Below are 22,265 nucleotides of genomic sequence, written 5' to 3'. Positions count from 1 at the left end.
TGTATTTTGTCAGGTATTTTGTTTTATATTTGAAATGTTAAATGAAAACAATATTGTTGTGAAAAAATACACACAAAAAATTTATAATAAAAATATACGACAAAATACATTACACAGAATATACACAACAGAATACTAAATAATGAAATAAAATGCAGAATGCATGAATAAAACGAATACATTGCATTCATGTCATATATTTATTTATTGCGTGATATATTTATGTTCTCATATATTTATATCCCATGTATGTATTTACAGCGTTGGGAGGGTTACTTTAAAAATGTATTCCGATACAGTCACTAGTTACCTGTTGAAAAATGTAGTCAGTAACGTAATCCAAGTACCATCATATTACAGTAATGTAACTTGATTATTTTCAATGACTTTTGGATTACTCCAACATCAAATATGCTAATACAAGACAAAAGAAACTACCGTGTTTTCCGCACTATAGGGCGCACCGGGTTATAGGGCGCACCCCCCAAAAATAGTTTTTGGTCCTATATCTTCCATAGATAAGGCGCACCGGATTATAAGGCGCTACAATGGGAACTACGACAAAACACTCAGATGAATGAGTCAAACTTATTACCCCCTTAACATTCCGAAAGCTTGCACAGAAGAAAATACGTGTCGTAGACACGTGCGGATGCGGTGTCCGTACGATGTCACTCAAATGCATCGTTTCAAATATCATTCGGAAGGTTAAAGTCTTGGGATTCAAGAAATGCCAACCATTCCTTAGTTTCTATTTTCTTTTTCGCTCGCAACTTTACTGTGCATATGACAATAAACACTTGGAATTGAGTTTAATTTAAAAATAGACACTCCATTCCATCCATTATCTGCACCGCTTATCACAGAAACATCGAGTTCAGTCTGAAACAAGATACTGGGAAAATATATAGCCAGAGTAGCTCACCGAAGTCGTTGTGTTCAATAATAATGTGCAGCCATGGTCCTCTTATATCCGTGAGTTTAGTAAATCTAGGAGAATAAAATATTTACAAATACAGAATAGTAAAAAAATGCTTTCTGTATGCCGTCAAACCACGTGCTATACGCATTCATCTTTTTCGGCCAATTGCAGGCTTTGTTTTGCCGCTTCAGCCAATGCCAGCCTGTAAATGATAAAAAGGATCCGCCCCTTGACCTCCGAATAACTTTAGCCAATAGTGATCGATTCAACTGATGATTGACTCATCTTTTTCGGCCAATTGCAGGCTTTGTTTTACAGTTCAAGCCAATGCCAGCCTGTAAATAATAAAAAAGATCCGCCCCTTGACCTCCGAATAACTTTAGCCAATAGTGATCGATTCAAATGATGATTGACACATTGGTTAGCCGATTAAACGCCGGTAAATAAATCCCAGCATACACCGCGGACTACTTGGCGTTCCGGTGAAAATCTAGTCGGCGGCCGCAAGTTAGTTTGAAGACTTTGCGATTTAATATTGAGCCATAAATAAGGCGCACTGTGTTATAAGGCGCATGGTCGGCTTTTGAAGAAAATTAAGACTTTTAGGTGCGCCTTATAGTGCGGAAAATACGGTAAATACGAATAAAATGACTCAATTTTGTGTAAGACAAATCAAAAGTGTAACCTTGTAAAAGAAATAGAGGAAACCAAGGTCAGGTAGTTGCTTGTAGTCCTACAAAGAAAATGCTCAAATTTTAACCACATAGTATAGTTTATTAAGCAAAAAAAAAAAAACCTTTCTTTCACATTGCAATTAAATACAGTATTTATATATTTATACATTTATTTCTACATATGGAAGGATCAGTCCTGCATACATAGTTTCCCTTTAGCCACACCTGTCTGCCAGTGACGTACACATTTTTTCGCATACGGTTATTAATAGCTGTAACCCACCACAATAGAATGAAACGTACAAATCAATGAAAAATATTCCGAATTTTGTTACCTCCATCATTTGTGTACAAAACCAAAGTATTTTTTAACACGTATTAATGACTTTATCCCGTAAGCAGAAAATATAGCTTGTTTTAGGTATTTCTTCTTATTTTATTATGTATGTCATTTGTTGTTTTTTGCGTACTTAAAGTTAACAAGATATATATATATATATAATCCTTCTTATATTAAGGTTTCTTCTTATGTTATAAGAAAAGATGAAATGAGAAATATTGTTTCATTTTCATATTTTTTTTAGTTAAGAATTATTTTTCTCATGTCACTATTAAATATGTACATAGTAGAATGTGAAAAACGATTAAAAAAAAAAGAAATCGAAATATTCCGTAAAAAAATAGAAGTCACAAAATAAATTAACCACATGTTCATATAAATGTACAGTATCTTGTTTCACCTGGGAGCTTATTTTTAGATACTGCCTTTCTTATTTTTAGAACTATTTTTATAACAGCTTTAGGAAAAAGTTTCCATATTAGATAAAATTCATAATTTTATGAAACACTTTTTAAATTGTATTAGTCATCTATTTTCAGCGTTGGGTAGGGTTACTTTAACTGGCATACTTTCAATTACTTTTGGATTACTCCAATACCAAATATGCTAATAAAAGACAAAATAAACTAAATATGAATAAAATAACTAAATTCCGTGCAGGCTTGGGGAGTAACGGAGCACATGGAACGGCAAAAATGATGTTGGCAAGCTGTTTGGATTTATTTTCATTTTGTTTCTGTCGCATTTTATGGTAGTTTTGCCAGAGATCAAAGCCAGGAGAGAAAGCTTAACACGTGTTGTGAGTCATCATTTTATTCATATTTAGTTTCTTTTGTCTTTTATTAGCATATTTGGTATTGGAGTCATCCAAAAGTAATTGAAAGTAATCAAGTTAAAGTAACCCTACCCAACCCTTTCTATTTTCCAATTGAGGTAGTAAAACAAGTTAGAACTAGTTGGTTAAGATCAAGTACAAGTACTCAACCATAATCCCTTAGGGCAGTGTTTTTCAACCCTTTTTTGAACCATGTCACACTTTTATTTATAAAAAAGTTCCGAAGCACACCGTCCGTGGAAAAAGTTTGAAAATTAATTTACGGCAAATATTTCACTGTACTACCTCATAAGCAGATAATTCGTATATATAAAGAAGAATGTAATACTTAAAATAAAAAAGAATGATGTGCTTTATGTATGTTTTTGTTTTTTACAGCGCAATCTTAAACCGCTTTTGTTAAACAAATGGTTATTATTAATGTACTGTGCTGGGCCCTATGGTGGAAGAAGAGCCGGAGCTAGCTAAGCGGCTAGCGGCGTTATAAGTCTTCGGTACCATCCGTAATCATGGTAAATGTGAACTCACTACCAAATAAGACCAACGAGTGCTGGTGGAAAACACTGAAGCGCACAGGGAGTGCAGTTGCTGTGTTTTGCGGAAACGTGGCTCACGTTTAGCACCCCGGACGCTAACGTGTAGCCACCCGGAGCTACCCGGAGCCATCCGGCTTCAGCGCCGCTATACAGAGACACGAAAGCCTACGGGAATCGGAGAGGAGACGGACTCGCTAACACGAGGTGGTGTATCCCTGGACACAAAGAAAAAGATTTTCATCTGCCGCAGGGATGTCGAACTTTTGGACTAGCGTGTGACGTCATCCACTCCGCTACAAGCACCCCTAGGGCATCATGTTCATCTGTTAATAAACAACAGAGTAGACTGCTGGAAGTGTGAATTTCCCTACGGGGATGAATAAAGTATCTATCTATCTATCTATCTATCTATCTATCTATCTATCTATCTATCTATCTATCTATCTATCTATCTATCTATCTATCTATCTATCTATCTATCTATCTATCTATCTATCTATCTATCTATCTATCTATCTATCTATCTATCTATCTATCTATCTATCTATCTATCTATCTATCTATCTATCTCATTAGCAGATAATTAGTATATAAAAAGTATATAAAAATCTACTGCCACCTACTGATATCGATGACTATTACAGTTCCTCATCTGAATATAGCAAAAATACTGAATAATGGCCTGATTTTTGGAAAGATAATATTGGGCAAATTCCAGCGGCACACTCGACAAGGTCTCACGGCACACGAGTGTGCCCCAGCACACTGGTTGAAAAACACTGCCTTAAGGATCAATGTTCGAACACAGACTTGTTTGAATACGAAATATTTGTTTACCAGAAAAGTTGTCCAACACACAAACGGACCAAAGACCAAACAAAGCAGGCTCAAATGCAGAAAAAGCTACAGACTAGGCATTTAACGGGATTAAACCGAACTTTCAGGAATCTCTCAGAATGTTACACCGAAGTGCAACAAAGTCCAACAAGCACAACAAGAATAAACAGATATCAAACAGTCATGAACAGGTTTTCAACAAGGGTAAACAACGATCTGGCAAAGGGCAGTTCCAAAAGGCGCGCTTAAGTGCCCATAGGAGTAATCAGGAAATGCAGGTCAGCTGCTGTCAAGGGGCGGGGCCAGCTGGGCGCCATGACAACCGTGCAGGACATGACACAGTCAGATGGCAGACGCTCGAACACCATTCTCATATATCGCAATAATTTACTTTTTCAACATAATCGTTCCCTCTTTTTCCTTTTTATGGAGGTTTTTGAGTTTTTCCTTGCCCTCGTGTATCTTTTAGATCAGGGGATGGTGTAACACCAGTCTGTAGTTTGCAATAATCTGTGGTCTGTTCAGCCCTTTTAGGCTCCTTCTGATTAAGAGCTATACAAATAAACATGACTTGACTTCCCCTTATCAATAATTTTCTTGGGACTCATTATTATCAGCAAAAATAGGCAATAAAACACAAAACCCACACATCACAATAAATTCTAAACACGTGTTGTCGGATAGACAATATCTCCTGACCAGGGTTGGGTAGAGTTACTTTAACTGGATTACTTTCAATTACTTTTGGATTACTCCAATATCAAATATGCTAATAAAAGACAAAAGAAACTAAATATGGATCAAATGATGACTCACAACACGTGGTAAGCTTTCTCTCCTGGCTTTGGTCTCCGGCAAAACTAACATAAAATGCGACAGGAACAAAATGAAAATAAATCCAAACAGCTTGCCAACATCATTTTTGCCGTTCCATGTATTCCGTTACTCCCCAAGTCTGCACAAAATTTAGTCACTTTATTCATATTTAGTTTCTTTTGTCTTTTATTAGCATATTTGGTATTGGAGTAATTCAAAAGTAATTGAAAGAAATCAAGTTAAAGTAACCCTACCCAACCCTGTGTATGCATTATATTGTTTCCGTTTGTTCTTGCTGCTGCTCACAACCCTGCCTAAATATTTAGCTGAAGCCAGTGAAGCAGCCGAGCCTGAAGAGCCAAAAGCGCCCACTCCACCGCCACCTCCACCCAAAGGTGAGTCTGCATCACAAAGCCAAGATTTTCTTCCAAAAATGTCCTTAACCCGACTTTTATTCTGTGTAGAGCCAACCAGCGCCCCTGTGGATCTGTTCGTAGAGGATAAGAATGACACTTCGGTGACAATCATCTGGAGTCAGCCCGAGGTTGTGGGCCCGTCCGGTCTGGACGGATACACCGTGGAGGTGTGTCAGGACGGAAGTGAGTCCATCCCTATGAGGTCACCCGGTTATATTTATACACCGTTCGCTAGCTCAGTTGACCCTTCAATTAGCAGGAACGTTTCAGTGGTGGAAGCTGTTTTTGTCTTTGTGCGCAACGCACAGGTTTGTGCTTTAAAAAAATAATTAAAAAGATAGAAATAAGTCATATTTCATAGGGTTAGAGTTGTTTTATTCTGTTTTAACATCTATATGAGTAGTTGAATAGTGTTTTTCGTGATTATTTTCAGAAATGTGCTTTTTTTTCCCTTTAATTGTGTCATAGGCAATGTTGCCTGTAATTTTCCACGGGTCTGAGCGTTCACACAAAGTCGGTGAGCAACGCTTGAAACAACAGTGAGCAACGGCAATCCCAAGTGTGGCAACTAAGTTATTATCAAACATGTCCAAAACTTGACATCACGTTACATTTTACTGAGTTTCAATGCAAAAAAAAAATTCACTTTTGAATGAATTGATTTATGTGTTATTGCAAAGGTTGTGCAGCCTAATTTGTTTTTACAACAATTCTTTCACAAGATTTCCATTTCTTTTTTTTCCTGGTATCTTTTGTCGCATAATACTAACATTTTGGGGGGATTATTGAGTCGGTTGCACGATACACAACTGTATTTAATCACATTTTTTAGTGGAAGTCCAATGTTGGCAACAAGATTGACATGGTAAAATTGGAAATTATTTTAATGCATCAGCAACTTTTACTTATTTTTCCCCGTTTTTTTTTTCAATGTTTTAAAATTCCTTTAAAAAATCTCATTTTGTTCATTTTTCCTAGCTGTTACTTTTTCTTTTTGTTCTCTATTCATTTTGTCTTTTATTAGCATATTTGGTATTGAAGTAATCCAATCAAGTACCCCTACCCAACCCTGCTCCTGACTGATGCTAGAGTAGCTAAGAAGATTTAGATGTGTTCGGGTTTAACTCTAAGTACAATTTTTTCCTTTCAAATACAGAAGCATTTTAGGGTAAAAATACTGGAAACATCAGCGGGAAGAACTGGAACAATGTCAAAAGTTAAATAAAAAGTTAAATAAAGCTTTCAGGGGTAACAAAAGCAGGTGACCCAAACTAGAACACATTCTTGAAGGCTCCTTAAACGCTCAAAGAGAAGATGGCTAAGGTGTTTCAACTGTGCACATAGGCGCATAAGATTTATAGTAAGGTGCAGATTATGTATGTGCAAAATGTTTTTCCCTTAAAAATAAATTAGGTGTGGCTTATAGTCAAGGAAGATTATAGTCTGGAAATTATTGTATTTATGTAAATGAGGACAAAAGACTCAAATTGCTGTCATACCTTTGGACCAGTGTTCCCTCTAAGCTGCGTGCGTGCGCAATTGCGCACTGCTCGCACATTCTCAGCGCACAAGAATATCTAGCCAGCGCACAAAAATGAGGGCTCAAAATTACTAATTAAGAAGCGATTTAAGTCAAAGTTACAGTGCATGAAGGTAAAAAACAAGGGTTCCCCTGACGTTGTGTCCTAAATGCGGTATTTTGAAGTCGAGTCGAAGGAGAACGAAGTTGAGTCAAGTTAGTAGAGAACTGGCTTCTTCGGCTCGGCTCACTAAAATGAACCGGCTCTTTCGGGTCCTAATCGGCTCTTCAGGTTGTGTTGCATCTTTTATCCCAACATGACCAAATATTATGTAAAATTATGCAAAACATGACTTAAAGGAAGGGGGAATAGAACAAAAAAGAAAAAAATACCAAAATGAAAAAGTTGTGTAAAGCTGAGAAAAAAAGAAAAAAAGGAAGAGAAAAAAAGAAGGAATCATTTAGAAAAAAAGCCAGAAAAAAAAGAAAAGAAAGAAATCTAGGAAAAAAAGTAAATAGAGAAAAAAAAAGTAACAAAAAAATAGAAAAAAAAAAAAAAGAAGAAAAAGTTTGTGTTGCATTCAAATAATTTCCAATTATATCAAATGAATCTTGTTGCCAACATTGTACTTCCACTAAAAAATCTGATTAAGTACAGTTCTGTATCTTACAACCGACGAAATAAGCCCCCAAAAATGTTAATATTATGTGACAAAATATGTCAGGAAATAAAAAGAAATGGATATCTTGTGAAAGAATTGTAAGAACAAATGACGTTTGTAGGCCGTACAACCTTTGCAATAGTACATGAGTCAATTCATTCAAAAGAGAAAAATCATTTTGCATTGCCGGAAACTCAGCAAAATGTATCGTGATGTCAAGTTTTGGACATGTTTGATAATTAATTATCCTGCCACACTTGGGATTGCTGTTGCTCACTGTTGTTTCAAGCGTTGTAAACGCTCAGACCCATGGAAAATTAGAGGGAACATTGCCTTGGACCAAACTCTATTCTGAACCTAAAACTTGTCTTTCCAGCTGATGAATGGAAAGCAGTGAACGAAGAGCTGCAGAAGTCCACCCGTTGCGTCATCAAAAACCTGACAACTGGAGAACGGCTGAAGATCCGTGTAGTTGCTCTAAACGCTGGAGGCCGAAGTCCGCCAGTCGCCCTCCCAGAGGCTGTTGTGGTAAAGGAGGTTGCCGGTAAGACATGATCTCCACACTTCAGACTTTTTTTATTTCAACGTGATCGAGTCAACATCGGGTTCGCTAGACAAGAATGGTAAAAACAAGTGCTGGAGTTGAGAAGTTCAGTTAAGGATTTTTGTTGAAATAAAAAACGCATTTAAGAAAATAATCAAACTGAATATTCTGGGCTTGTGAGTACAGAACAAGGCTGCAATGGTTTACAGGGTTGGGTAGGGTTACTTTAACTTGATTACTTTCAGTTACTTTTGGATTACTCCAATACCAAATATGCTAATAAAAGACAAAATAAACTAAATATGAATACAATTACTAAATTTTGTGCAGGCTTGGGGAGTAACGGAATACATGGAACGGCAAAAATGATGTTGGCAAGCTGTTTGGATTTATTTTCATTTTGTTTCTGTCGCATTTTCTGTTAGTTTTGCCGGAGATCAAAGAGATCAAAGCCAGGAGAGAAAGCTTACCACGTGTTGTGAGTCATCATTTTATTCATATTTAGTTTGTTTGTCTCTTATTAGCATATTTGGTATTGGAGTAATCCAAAAGTAATTGAAAGTAATCAAGTTAAAGTAACCCTACCCAACCCTGAATATCTCCTGAGCAACGTTTACCACAAATAATAAGAACGATTATACAGTCAATTTAGACTTCATGATAGTTTAAGCTATACTTCGAAAAAAAAAGAAAAGGGGGTTATGAATACATTTTTATGCATTTTCGATGGTAGTTGTGCCTTAAAATTCTTTAACTTAAAAATAGTGAAAAAAGTTGGGAAACACTGCTTTAAAGAGCAATGTTTGTGTGTTTGTGTATATGAAATTTACATCTGCATTGTCTTCACATTCATTCTTGAAAATACAGCAGTTTCATGGCCACAAAAAAAAAGAATAAAACTTTCTGGCTACAAATGGATTTTTGGGCTACAAATTGAGACATGATCTGTGACGAGCCGACTAACAATACAATTGCGGTTAACGTTTGGACAGGAGCGGGAATAATCTTAAGCATTTACGAATACTTTACTTAAAACGCTCGCAAAGCCGCGGAAAAAATAGCTGAGATGTCGGCACTCATTAACACAGTTCCCCCAAAGCGTAACCCAATGGGGATGGATTGTGTCGAGTGAGCTGGGGGCGAGCAGGTGCAAGGCCCTGGTAGTGTTGAGCTTGAAATTCCTGCCGGAGCACAGTCACAGGGTTGACTATTCTCAGGTGACACTTGAAATCTCAGCCATGCTGTTTATTTTGGATAGAGTCAAATCTGTTACACAGTAATTTTGCTGAGCTAATCCGCTATAAGTGACACGATAATGTGACTCAGAATGACTTGCGTTTCCGCTGCTTTGCGCATCGGCCATGCTCGTTTGAATCTACAAGTGAGCAACTAACTTGGCTTCAGGGTTGGGTAGGGTTACTTTAACTTGATTACTTTTGGATTACTCCAATACCAAATATGCTAATAAAAGACAAAAGAAACTAAATATGAATACAATTACTAAATTTTGTGCAGACTTGCCGTATTTTCCGCACTATAAGGCGCACCTAAAAGCCTTTATTTTTTTCAAAAGCTGACCATGCGCTTTATAATACAGTGCGCCTTATATATGGATCAATATTAAGTCGCAAAGTCTTGCAACTAAGGCAAGCAGCCGCCGACTAGATTTTCCCCCGAAGGCGAAGTAGTCCGCGGTGTATGCTGGGATTTATATACCGGCGTTTCATTTCCTAACCAATGTGTCAATCATCATTTGAATCAGTCACTATTGGCTAAAGTTATTCGGAGGTAAAAGGGGCGGATCCTTTTTATCATTTACAGGCTCGCATAGGCTAAAGTGGCGAAACAAAGCCTGCAATTGGCCGAAAAAGATGAATGGGAATCACACGTTGGGTTGCGCTACGGCATAGATAAAACATTTTTTACTATTGTGTATTTGTAAATATTTTACTCTCCTGGATTTACTACACTCACGGTTGTAATAATACCATGGTTACGTATCATTATTGAACGTGATGGCTGCAAGAGAACTTAGGTGAGCTATGCGGCTTTATATATTCCCGGTATCTTGTTTTAGAACGATCTGGATGTTTCTGTGATGAGTCTATTTTTAAACTAAATTCAATTCAAAGTGTTTATTGTCATATGCACAGTAAAGAACCCCGTTTCCCTGCACAATACAATTCTTACTATCTGTCCACACAGTTGCCAGCAAAAATAAAATGGAAACTAAGAAATGTTTGGCATTTCTTGAATCCCAAGACTTTAACCTTCCGAATTATATTTGGAACGATGCATTTGAGTGATTGGTGACATTGTACAGACACTGTTTCCATACATGTCTGAGACACGTATTTGCTTCCTTTCAAGCTTTCGGAACGTTAAGGGGTTAATAAGTTTGACTGAACTATCAGACTGTTATGTCGATGTTCCCATTGTAGCGCCTTATAATCCGGTGCGCCTTATGTATGGAAAATATAGGACCAAAAACTATTTTTTGGGGGTGCGCCCTATAACCCGGTGCGCCTTACAGTGCGGAAAACACGGTAATTGAAAGTAATCAAGCTAAAGTAACCCTACCCAGCCCTGCTTGGCTTTATGGAGATGTTTGGTGGCTTCCAATGAATGCTGCAACCTCCCCCACGCGCTATATACAGTTCCCGACAAATGCTGTGACACAGCAGGTGGGTCCTCCTATGAAATCTTAGGAAGTTGTTCATACTGTATTTGAAATCTCAAAGTAGGCCATAAATCTTGTCTGTTGGCAGAATACCAATAAATACATCGGGTAGCGACATAGAGAAGTCATATGTCTTGCTGTCAATTGTGACACTTTTTATGACACTCATCTTGAAGAATTACTGGAGCTATAATTCACCACTTGGATGTAAATTTAATATGACGGAGAGTAAGTTCTGTCAAGAATATGTTACACAAACTTATCATAAAGTGTGAGCCAATAGCAGTGTTCATTTTACCTGTGAAAAGTGATGGGTCCCGGGGACTCGCATGCTCAAAAATCTATGGGTCCCAACAGAGATCTATGGGTCCCCAAAATTTAGTGTTATCTCGGTTGAAATCGTAAATCGGCGACAAATATATAATATAAATCTATATATTCATTCAGTTTTAATCATCACAGTTAATGGGTAATACAAATCACTTATCTCTTCAAGATTTTTCAGTTCACAACAATATTGTAAATTAAACAAAATAATATTGCTGAAATAATTATATAAATCTATATTTTCATTCAGTTTTAATCATCACAGTTAATCGCGTCAGATTTTTCAGTTCACAATATTGTACATTATACAAAATACTGAAAATACTGCCATCCACTTAACTATCTTCACTAGCAGTGAAAGCATGGCCAATTCTTCTTTTTGATGTCGTATCCGTTCATACTTGCCTCTCTCTTCCTGCAGCAACAGAATTTCCATAGCTAATTTGTGGTTGTCATTGTCGTTGTGCCGATCCAATGTGCTTTTCTGAAAGTTCGTATTGCAAGAGGATTTATGCAATCCAGTTTTTTTGTCACGCTGGGTACACGCATCAAAGAACATGTAGCCTCCATTATCATCCTTCTCATAGCGTAACCAGGAATATCATTTTGTCCATTTTGGCAGAAAAGTCCTTTTCTTGCTAGGAGTATTCTTTTATTTTCTTTCGTCGAATCGTTCGCTTCAACACACGTGTTTTCCTTGCCTTTGCGATCTTCTGAAGAATATCTCCACGGTTTTTTCGTGCCGGAATTATTGCCGTTGTTATCACTTTCTGCATTATGTTTGGACTTTTTACCGACACTGAAGAAATTACTAATTTTGTGTTGATATTCACCTTAACTCGACGATAAGCACCACAACAATGACGTCATCTCGAAGCAACGAGATCTCGTTTGCCGAGATCGGCGTGCAGACGAAAACTCGAACCGCGAGACCAAAACAACAATGGCGGATCTGCCTGACGAAAAGTTTGGAGTGCGCTAAATCTTTGTTAAAAAAAAATCATCGGGTAATGATGATAATTTTGTGTCAAAAAAGTTGCGTCCCGGGGACGCACGTTGATTTGAGACGATGCGTCCCCAGCAAAAATGATGCGTCTAGGACGCAGGGACGCGGGCAAACCAGAACACTGCAGACAGACAGACGGACAGACCGACAGACAAGCAGACGGACAGAAAGCTCCGAATGCAATGAAATGAAATGAAATGCATTTATATAGCGCTTTTCAAGTCAATGACTTCCCAAAGCGCTTTACAATGTGCTCCACATTTCCCAATAGCGGCCTTGCAGCCATGTAAGGCGCTAACCTGCTTATTGGGGGTAGCAGCGGTTTAGTGTTTTACCCAAGGACACTTCGACATGTAACGCGGACGAGCCGGGATTCGAACTGGGATCCCTTGATCCCAAGAGGAGCTCTACCTCCTGAGCTACTGCCGCCCCAATGCAAAAAATAATGTGCTACAAAACCTTTACCTTTGCCACAGCAATAATCTGGAATGAGTTGTCTCTATTCACTTTGACATTCAGCTAAGCCATCTTTGTTCTCAATTTGAAAAGCTTTTCCTTCTCTTCTTTCTCGTCTATGAAGATCGACCCAAGGTGCGGCTGCCTCGCTACCTCAGGCAGCGTTATGTGGCTAATGTCGGCGACAAGATCAACCTAACCATCCCATTCACAGTAAGGCATTTTGAAATCAGGAGATGGTCCTAAGCGGGACTCAGGCGTCTTGGCATGTTTTAGGGAAAACCCAAACCTGTGGTGAGCTGGAGCAAAAACGGACAGCCACTGGAGAGAGGAAAGGTAAACATTCGCAGCACGGACAGGGACAGCATCTTGTTCATCCGGGCAGCCGAGAGGGAAGACTCCGGCAACTATGAGATGTGTGTCAAAGTGGATGACTTTGAGGACAGAGCCTTGATCACTCTGCAGATTGTTGGTAGGCCAACATAGCCTTCTTGTTGCTGTTGTTATTTTTTGTTGTGTTTTATGTAAAATCAAATCAAACCATGGTACTCATTCATTCATTATGTGCACCACTTATCCTCATTAGGGTCGCGGGGGTGTTGGAGCCCATCCCAGCTATCTCCGGGCAGTGGGCAGGGGACACCCTGAACTGGTTGCCAGCCAGTCGCAGGGCACACATGGACAGACAACACTTGCTCATTCACACCTAGGGACAATTTGGACGGGCCAATTAACCTGACATGCATGTTTTTGGTAATGTGGGAGGGAACCGGAGTGCCCGGAGGAAACCCACGCAAGCATGGGAAAAACATGCAAACTCCACACAGGAAGGCTGGTAGCTGGATTTGAACCCATGACATCAGAACTGTGCCGCACACGCGCTAACCACTGCCCCGCCGTGCTGCCCCACCATAGTAGAATAGAATAGAATATACCTTTATTGTCATTGTTACAAATGGGCTAACATATTGTGACAACGAAATTGGGCATGACACTCCAGTTTTACACATTCATAGTGAGGTATGAGCAAGATAAAGGAACAGAGAAGATAATGTTATAAGACAAGGGGGATAAGGCTATAGTTATAATTTACATGGTATTTACACAAGAAATGTCGGCATGTGGAATGTTACATACAGGGTTGTCGTGATAACGTTGGTATCGTAACGGTTGTGCAATATTGCATTTGGTGCAAAGTCATCATAGTGCAAAAATAGTACTCTGTATTGATCAAAATATACCTATGGAAATTAGGTGGCATTACTCTTTGGGGTTTTATTTCAAGTCATATGCATTTGAGTAGGATTTCAGGATATATTTAATTGCTCCTTATCTTTATTTGAAACAGCAACTTAAAAAACAACAAGACACTTGTCTCAATCACAGTGAGCTTCTTGTTGGGTAAAGCATAGTCATATATATATATATATATATATATATATATGTATATATATCACAAACCAAAACAGGATACAGGAAGGAAAACCCAATCGCGTAACGTTGCTCACAGTTTATTGGGAAGAAGAGAAATGAGCCCACACTCAATCCGGGGATCCATGGTTGCGGAAGTAAATTGCTCAGTACGAGGAAGTGGTCAAAATCAAACAGATGGGGCCGAAAACAAAACAGGATCAAAACACAGGCAAAATGGAGATTCACGGAGATTGGCATATCACAACAGAGTTTAGTGGGAGTTTCGCAGACGCTTTGACAACAAACGACTCAAAGGAAGGCGTTTAAGTACTCCCAGGGAGCAATCTGTCAACGCGTTTCAGCTGGTGTCCATGGGCAGGGCCAATTGGGCACCATGGCAACCGTGACAGAACCTGGTGCCGCACGGCCGGGACCAATTTGGCGCAGTGCAACCGTGTGTCACAGACCAGAACAAAGACAGGACTCAATTGCATGCGTTTCTCAGATTTTATTGAAAGACAGTGAGAGTAAGGCTTGCTTGATTGCTTGATCTGAGGACTGGCGTGTCGCAAAAAGACAGGCGGGAATGGCAAATCGTTTGACCAGGGCTGGAGATCAGAGGCGATATAAAGTTCGTAATAGTGGTCGTAGGCAGGCGGCAGGCAAAACAGGCGTATTCAGGTTCGGAAACGGGTCGAAAAACGGGAATCAGGCAGGTTTTAACAGGGACAAAGTTGGACGGGAAGGCTCACTGAGTGAAACACAACAGCTCGCAACGATCTGACAAAGTTTGAACTGAAGTCGGGGGCTTAAGAAGGGTGTGGCCACCAATCAGCTTGTCCAGGCTTTTGGCGCCAATCAAGCTGCCACAGGTGTTCTAAATAGGGCAATTATGACACTGTGACAATATATATATATATATATATACATATATATATATATATATATATATATATATATATATATATATATATATATATATATATATATATATATATATATATATATATATATATATATATATATATATATATATATATATATATATATATATATATATATATATATATATATATATATGTGTGTGTGTGTGTGTGTGAGATTTATTTCTTTTTATTTATTTATTTATTTATTTATTTTTTAAAAAGCCATAAAAGGCTCTTAATCCCACAAACTAACGAGATATACAATCAAAAAACAAAAAATACAGTGTATAGCTCTAAATAGATTATTTTTCTATTTAATTATTTAATCATATTCTGCTAAGTAAACTTGAATCTTATATGGTTGTCAGAACTGCCCGGGCCTCCAGCCAGTTTGAAAATTGTGGACACTTGGGGTTTCAACGTGGCTCTGGAGTGGACCCCACCCAAAGACAACGGTAACACAGAGATCACCGGTTATACCATCCAGAAAGCTGACAAAAAGACCGGAGTAAGAATTGCACGGGAGTTCTGCTGGGTTTACTGGAGTTTATCCCTGTATCCTGACAAGGATTGTTGCTTTGTGGGCAGGACTGGTTCACCGTAATGGAGCACTACCATCGACTCAACGCCACCATCTCAGACCTCATCATGGGCAACACGTACAAGTTCCGGGTCTTCTCTGAAAACAAGTGCGGAATCAGCGAGGAGGCAGCCATCACCAAGGATGAGGCCAAAATCCTCAAGACGGGTGAGATGGTTATTTTTTCTGAGTGTGACCATTATTACGTTCAAGCAACGTGGGGAAAAAAACATGTATTCATTTAAAGCAATGCTTATATCTGTCGTATTTTGGTTTTGGTACCAGGCAGGGTTGGGTAGGGTAAGTTTAACTTGATTACTTTCAATTACTTTTGGATTACTCCAATACCAAATATGCTAATAAAAGGCAAAAGAAACTAAATATGAATAAAATGATGACTCACAACACGTGGTAAGTTTTCTCTCCTGGCTTTGATCTCTTTGATCTCCGGCAAAACGAACATCAAATGCGACAGAAACAAAATGAAAATAAATCCAAACAGCTTGCCAACATCCTTTTTGCCGTTCCATGTGTTCCGTTACTCCCCAAGCCTGCACAAAATTTTGTAATTTTATTCATATTTAGTTTATTTTGTCTTTTATTAGTATATTTGGTATTGGCGTAATCCAAAAGTAATTGAAAGTAATCAAGTTAAAGTAACCCTACCCAACACTGGGTAACGTAAACAACTTGTAAAAGAAAATGGCACAGCTGAAAACGACATCATGTGTGTGGGGGGAATGGCGCTGTAGGCATTCTGCTGCCAAAAGCGTGGAGACCGAATTCCTCTTGCGGTTGGTGCACTTTCAATAAGTGTGTTTTAAGCTTAGATTTAAACATTTCCACTGAGGTTGCAGATCAGCAATGGTAAATACAGTACCTCTAATTTAAAAAAAGTTGTTTTTGTGCCACTCTTACCATCTGTGCCCCTTTTTTATCCCTGAAGTATTGCAGCGGTATCGGATTAGAGAGTCTGTATCGGCAGATACAAATCAATTGTTTTTTTCTTCCCAACCTCTCCAATCTGCCAAACATATTTAACCCAATGCTGCCTGCAACTTAATACAATTTGCCCTTCCCTTCTTTCGAGCCAGATGTTAAAAAATTGAAATGGTTATTCAAGATGAAAGGCATCTCATTCATTTTATCCTCTGGCCAACGCAGGAATCGAGTACAAGGCCCCGGAGTACCAGGAGCACGACTTCACCGAGGCCCCTAAGTTCACAACTTCTCTGGCCAACCGGGCCACCACGGTGGGATACAGTACCAAGCTGCTGTGCTCCGTCAGGGGATTCCCCAAGGTAGACTTTAATCTGCTGACATCAGCTGAACCCAATGAGTTAGGATCGGCGTGGGAAAATCTAGCCAGCTCACAAAAATCAGGGCTCAAAATTGCTAATTAAAAAGCGAATTAAGTCAAAGTTACAGTGCTTGAAGGTAAAAATACACGGGTTCCCCTAACGCTGTGTTCTAAATGTGGTATTTTGAAGTCAAGGTCGAAGTAGAACAAAGTTGAGTAAGGTCAGTAGAGTTTTTCGAGAACCGGCTTCTTTGGCTCGGCTCACTCAAAAGAACCGGCTCTTTCGGGTCCCAAACGGCTCTTCGGGTTGTTTTTGCTTCTTTAATCCCTACACGACCAAATATTATCTAAAATTATGCACAAAATGACTTGAAGGAAGGGGGGGGTTCAATAGAACAAAAAAGAAAAAAATACCAAAATGAAAAAGTAGTGAAAAAAGAAAAAAAAGGAAGAGAAAAAAGAAGGAACAATTCAGAAAAAATGCCAGAAAAAAAGAAAGGAAAGAAGAAAAAGTTTGTGTTGCATTCAAATAATTTCCAATTATATCAAGTGAATCTCGTTGCCAACATTGTACTTCCATTAAAAAATGTGATTAAATACAGTTCTGTATCGTGCAACCGACTAAATGAGCCCCCCAAAATGTTAGTATTATGCGACAAAAGATACCAGAAAAAAAAAGAAATGCAAATCTTGTGAAAGAATTGTTGTAAAAACAAATGACGTTTGTAGGCCGTACAACATTTGCAATAATACATTAATCAATTCTTTCAAAGTGAAAAACATTTTTTGCATTGCCGGGAACTTAGCAAAATGTAACTTGATGTCAAGTTTTGGACATGTTTGATCATGACTTAATTGCCACACTTGAGATTGCTGTTGCCCACTGTTGTTTCAAGCGTTGCTCACCGGCTTTGTGTGAACGCTCAGACCCGTGGAAAATTACAGGGAACATTGGTTGAGAGTAGTTTGTAGAGAGTATGTAAGTAGGTGACGGGTGTGGCTTGGTGATGTATTAGTTTGAACGGCGTGAGAAAGGGGCTTGCGTGGAATTCTCAGGGGGTCTCACCATGCCAAAACTCCAGAACGGGTGGGGCATCTGTTCATAAATCAAGGGTGTGTACAGAAGTACACTGGGTTGTAGTAATAGAGCTCCTGCAATTCTGCTCTTTCTCAAAAACGCTGCCTTTAGAATTTCTGTTTGTCTTCACTTCTTTAAAGGTTATTAAACAGTTGACTGAAAAAATAATAATCATAAAATTCATTCCACTCATGACATGGAAAACATCCGATTTTTGTCCCATAAACCCCATTGCAGATCCTGATCTTTGATCAGTTTTAAACCTGTTCTTCAAAATGTTGAAAAACCTTTTATGAAAAGAAGTAAAATTGTGCTCGATATGTGCATGTTTTAAATGTACCATAAATTTCCGGACTATAGAGCGCACCCACCACATTTTAAGAAAACCGATTTTGTACTTACACAAGCCGCACCTGTATATAAGCCGCATGCGCCCACATTAAAAAAAATTAACACAAACACAAAATTAACCAAAAACCTGACTTTAAGTCCTACGATTGAAACTGAATGTCCTTCATAAAAGTACACAGTCCAAAAATCACAGCCGGCAAAATGAACGGAAAATGATACCTGTACTTAAGGTTTGATGCAGACCTGCAGAGTCCGGGTCCCGTTAAAGGTAATCCAAGGGAAAAAGTCTATATTTCCAAAGGTAAGGTTGGGAAAAATATATATCCACTATTGTCCGCCGCGTCCACAAACACTCATCTTTACCGGTCCCAACTTCCCGTCACCCCGCGTTTGTTTCGCCCCTTCCTTTTGATTCGCCCGTGCAAAACATACCAGAATAAGTGTCTAAAATAAATACATTACAAAAATATACAGTTGCAAATACATATTATACATGGTTAGACATATTTACAAAGAAAGACGGTACACCAAGAGAGTTTTCAAAGCTTTAATAATAATAATATAACTTTCCTCCCAAACGGTGCCTGTGACAGGGCAGTTAATGGTATCAACACGCTAGCAACATGCTAGCAACACGCTCGCATTACAGTATACGGGTCTGTTAAAAAACATACCATACTTGTAAAAATCACGGTAAACCGTCCTCAAAGTCTTTCTCAGTGTCGGAAAGAAACAGTGTAATATAGACGTTGTCCCACGCTCCCTTATTCCAAAACACACTAGCAACACGCTCCTTCTTTATCGGACTGCTCGATTGCTTTTAGCTTGAAAGCTGCGTCATGTGCCTTTCTTTTTGCATTTTGCATGATGAGGGTATGTTTACGCTAATTTAATTTTTGCACAAGCTAAGAAATTTCAGTCTTCCTCGGCGCATATATTCCACCGGTCTAAATCTTACCTTCTGTACTCGAGCGCCGCAGGGTTGAACGTTTGGGAAAAAAGTAGCGGCTTATAGTCCGGAATTTACGGTAGTTTGTTTATTTAATATATTTCTACTTTAACAAAGATCTGTACATAAGTGCTTTACCCTCTGAGCAAATGTCTTTCAACGCCACAGCTCAATGAGAAACTAAATCATCAAATGTTTTTTAAGCACTTTACATTTTCGTATCCGGTTACTTAAAGATCTTGATTATCACGATTCTGAATGGCTGACTTTAATTAACAATATAAATTATTTGTTTTCCATATAAGCATATTGCTTACCCAAAATAACATAAAGGTATTCATTTTTCTTACAGATAATTAGGGCTTTTCAAAGATTAGCCAATTTAAATGAGTAAAATCGGCCACTTTTGAAACATATTTTTTTCAGTTAGCCTAAAAGGTACTTTATTTAAGCCCCCCTAGTGGTTAAAAAGTGCATTCATGAAAAAATAAACAATATTGATTTTAATATCATTATGGCAGTACGGTGGAGCAGTGGTTAGCGCATGTGCGGCACAGTCCTGAGGTCATGAGATCGAACCTCCTGCGTGGAGTTTGCATGTTCTCCCCGTGCTTGCGTGGGTTTCCTCCGGGCCCTCCGGTTTCCTCCCACATTCCAAAAACATGCGTGTTAGGTTAATTGGCCGGTCCAAATGGTCCCTAGGTGTGAATGAGCGAGTGAATTCTCTGTCCCTGTGTGTCCTGCAACTGCCTGTATTTTTGTTCGAACTACGAAGCAAGAATTTCTAAAATTTTTTGTTCGGACTCCGATTTGTTCGAACTGTGAGTCGTTCCAAAACCGAGGTTCCACTGTATTTAAATGACTATCACACGACATCATGAAAGTTAAACATGTGTGGGTTTGAGAAACAAAGACCTCAACTCAAGGACAATACCTTACATCTAATAAATACTGTAAATTCCGCCATTTTTTTTTCCAAATGTTCAACCCTGCGGCTTATCCGGTGAAGCGGCAAATTTATGTAATTTTTCTAACGGCCGCTTATGACGAGGAAGACTTAAACTCCTTCTTAAATTATGCAAAATCTGTCTATATGACAAAGGTTCCTTCAGATTGCGAGGAGACGCCTTTTATAGCGACAGTTATAGGGAGGAAGATGAGGATGGTATACCGTGAATTCATCAATTACGGTATGCTCCTTTAATAGATACGTTTGATGCGTTGCGTGCGTGTTCATAGTAGCGTGTTGGTACCTTTTAAAGGCACAGTTTGGGATGAAATTTATATTATTATTATTATTAAAGCTTTGAAAACTCTCTCGGTGTACCGTCTTTCTTTGTAAATATGTGTAACCATGTATAATATGTATTTGCAACTGTATATTTTTGTAATGTATTTATTTGTATTTATTTGAGACACTTATGCTGATTTTCACGAGCGAATAAGAAAGAAGGGGCGGAGCAAACGCGGGCTGATGGGAACTGGGGACGGGTAATGGTGAGTGTTTGTGAACGCAGGAGACAATAGTGGATATATATTTTTCCCACCCTTACCTTTGGAAATATACATATTCCTTGGATTACTTTCAACGGGTAGCCCGACTCTGCAGGTCTGCATCAAATGATAAGTAGCTTGCTCTGTTCACTTCACGTATTGACCCGGTATTGCAGAATCCCCGGGAACGATGCAATATTGTGAATGTGCTTGATTGCTGTTGAGATTGTATTGTTTTCTGTCATTAGTGTCAATAAATTTATTCAAACCATATGATATGGTGAAATTGTGAAAAAAAAAATAGCACTGATAGTATCTTGGCCCTATGGCTAGGACCTTGACACAGTTCCTTGACTGGGAGCAAGTGTCTCGGCCTATTGGCTTTGAAATGTATCATGAACTGACTAATAATAGATAGAGGACGATTAATAAAGAATATTTATTAATAAACCTATGCAGAATCCCCCGCCCCCTCAACAGAATAGTTCATTCAAAAAAACATCCATTATTTAATGTGGGCGCATGCGGCTAATATACCGGTGCGGCTTGTGTATGTACTAAGTCGGTTTTCACCCCGAAATGCGGTAGGTGCGGCTTATAATCGGGTGCGCCTTATAGTCCGGAATTTACGGTACATGTGAAGACTGAATCTTTATTCAATGTAATACATTTTCCTCTCGCCCGCAGCCCAAGATCGAATGGCTGAAGAACCAAATGGTCATCGGCGACGACCCCAAATTTCGGCAGATCTGCGTGCAGGGCATCTGCTCCCTGGAGATCCGCAAGCCTGTGAGCTTCGACGGAGGTGTTTACACCTGCCGAGCCAAAAACAACCACGGAGAGGTCACCGTCAGTTGCAAGCTGGAAGTCCGACGTACGTGAATCACACCATTCCTTTTGGGGTTAAGATCTGGTGAAGACTAACCCTTTGACCTTGTTGCAAATAGAGCCGATTGTTGTAGAGGCAGAAAAGAAATAGGCAGTTGTCTCTCTCGCTGGTAAGTTGTACTGCTGACTTGCAATTTGGGAAGACTGTTTATTAAGAGTAGCACAAATACATTATTTTAACCGTAAATGATACATGCATGGTTTTATCTTAAGCGATCAATTCACATTTGATACATTTATGTATATTATTTCCAAAAAATATCATCATCTTCTGAAATGGAACCCCCAAAAAAACCAAAAAACATTATTTTAACAGAATACTTAAGCCCCGGTTTAACCTTTACTTCAAATGCTGAGCCCTGCATGTGATTTTTGCTAGGGTTTGTTATTCAAGCATCTGGCACTTGCACTTACACGATGTTACCAGCAGGGTTGGGCAGGGTTACTTTAACTTGATTACTTTCAATTACTTTTGGATGACTCCAATACCAAATATGCTAATAAAAGACAAAAGAAACTAAATATGAATCAAATGACTAAATTTTGTGCAGGCTTGGGGAGTAACGGAATACATGGAACAGCAAGCTGTTTGGATTTATTTTCATTTTGTTTCTGTCGCATTTTATGTTAGTTTTGCCGGAGATCAAAGAGATCAAAGCCAGGAGAGAAAGTTTACCACATGTTGTGAGTCATCATTTTATTCATATTTAGTTTAT

The 22,265-nt window shown here is 38.7% G+C and overlaps 1 protein-coding gene across 4 annotated transcripts in view; it reads left to right on the top strand.

Moving 5' to 3' along the window:
* mybphb (myosin binding protein Hb) overlaps positions 1–22,265 on the top strand; it is a 30,418-nt gene that overhangs the window by 4,203 nt on the left and 3,950 nt on the right. For 2 of the 4 annotated variants that reach the window (XR_015850786.1, XM_088338978.1), the window contains exons 2-11: positions 5,287–5,355; positions 5,425–5,559; positions 7,934–8,101; positions 12,695–12,783; positions 12,847–13,042; positions 15,278–15,417; positions 15,498–15,657; positions 16,654–16,790; positions 21,349–21,535; positions 21,609–21,659. Coding sequence is in view for 3 of the 4 variants with exons in the window: in XM_088338978.1 (XP_088195104.1) it covers positions 5,287–5,355; positions 5,425–5,559; positions 7,934–8,101; positions 12,695–12,783; positions 12,847–13,042; positions 15,278–15,417; positions 15,498–15,657; positions 16,654–16,790; positions 21,349–21,535; positions 21,609–21,640 (1,313 nt within the window). In the remaining variant the exon portion in view is untranslated. The remainder of the gene's footprint in view (positions 1–5,286; positions 5,356–5,424; positions 5,560–7,933; positions 8,102–12,694; positions 12,784–12,846; positions 13,043–15,277; positions 15,418–15,497; positions 15,658–16,653; positions 16,791–21,348; positions 21,536–21,608; positions 21,660–22,265) is intronic. The other 2 variants (XM_088338979.1, XM_088338976.1) reach the window with 1 other exon arrangement.

This window comes from Urocampus carinirostris, chromosome 6 (genome assembly GCF_059441175.1).
Source record: "Urocampus carinirostris isolate Australia breed hairy pipefish chromosome 6, RoL_Ucar_1.0, whole genome shotgun sequence".
Taxonomy (NCBI): Eukaryota; Metazoa; Chordata; class Actinopteri; order Syngnathiformes; family Syngnathidae; genus Urocampus; species Urocampus carinirostris.
This window is presented reverse-complemented; position numbering and strand designations above follow the sequence as displayed.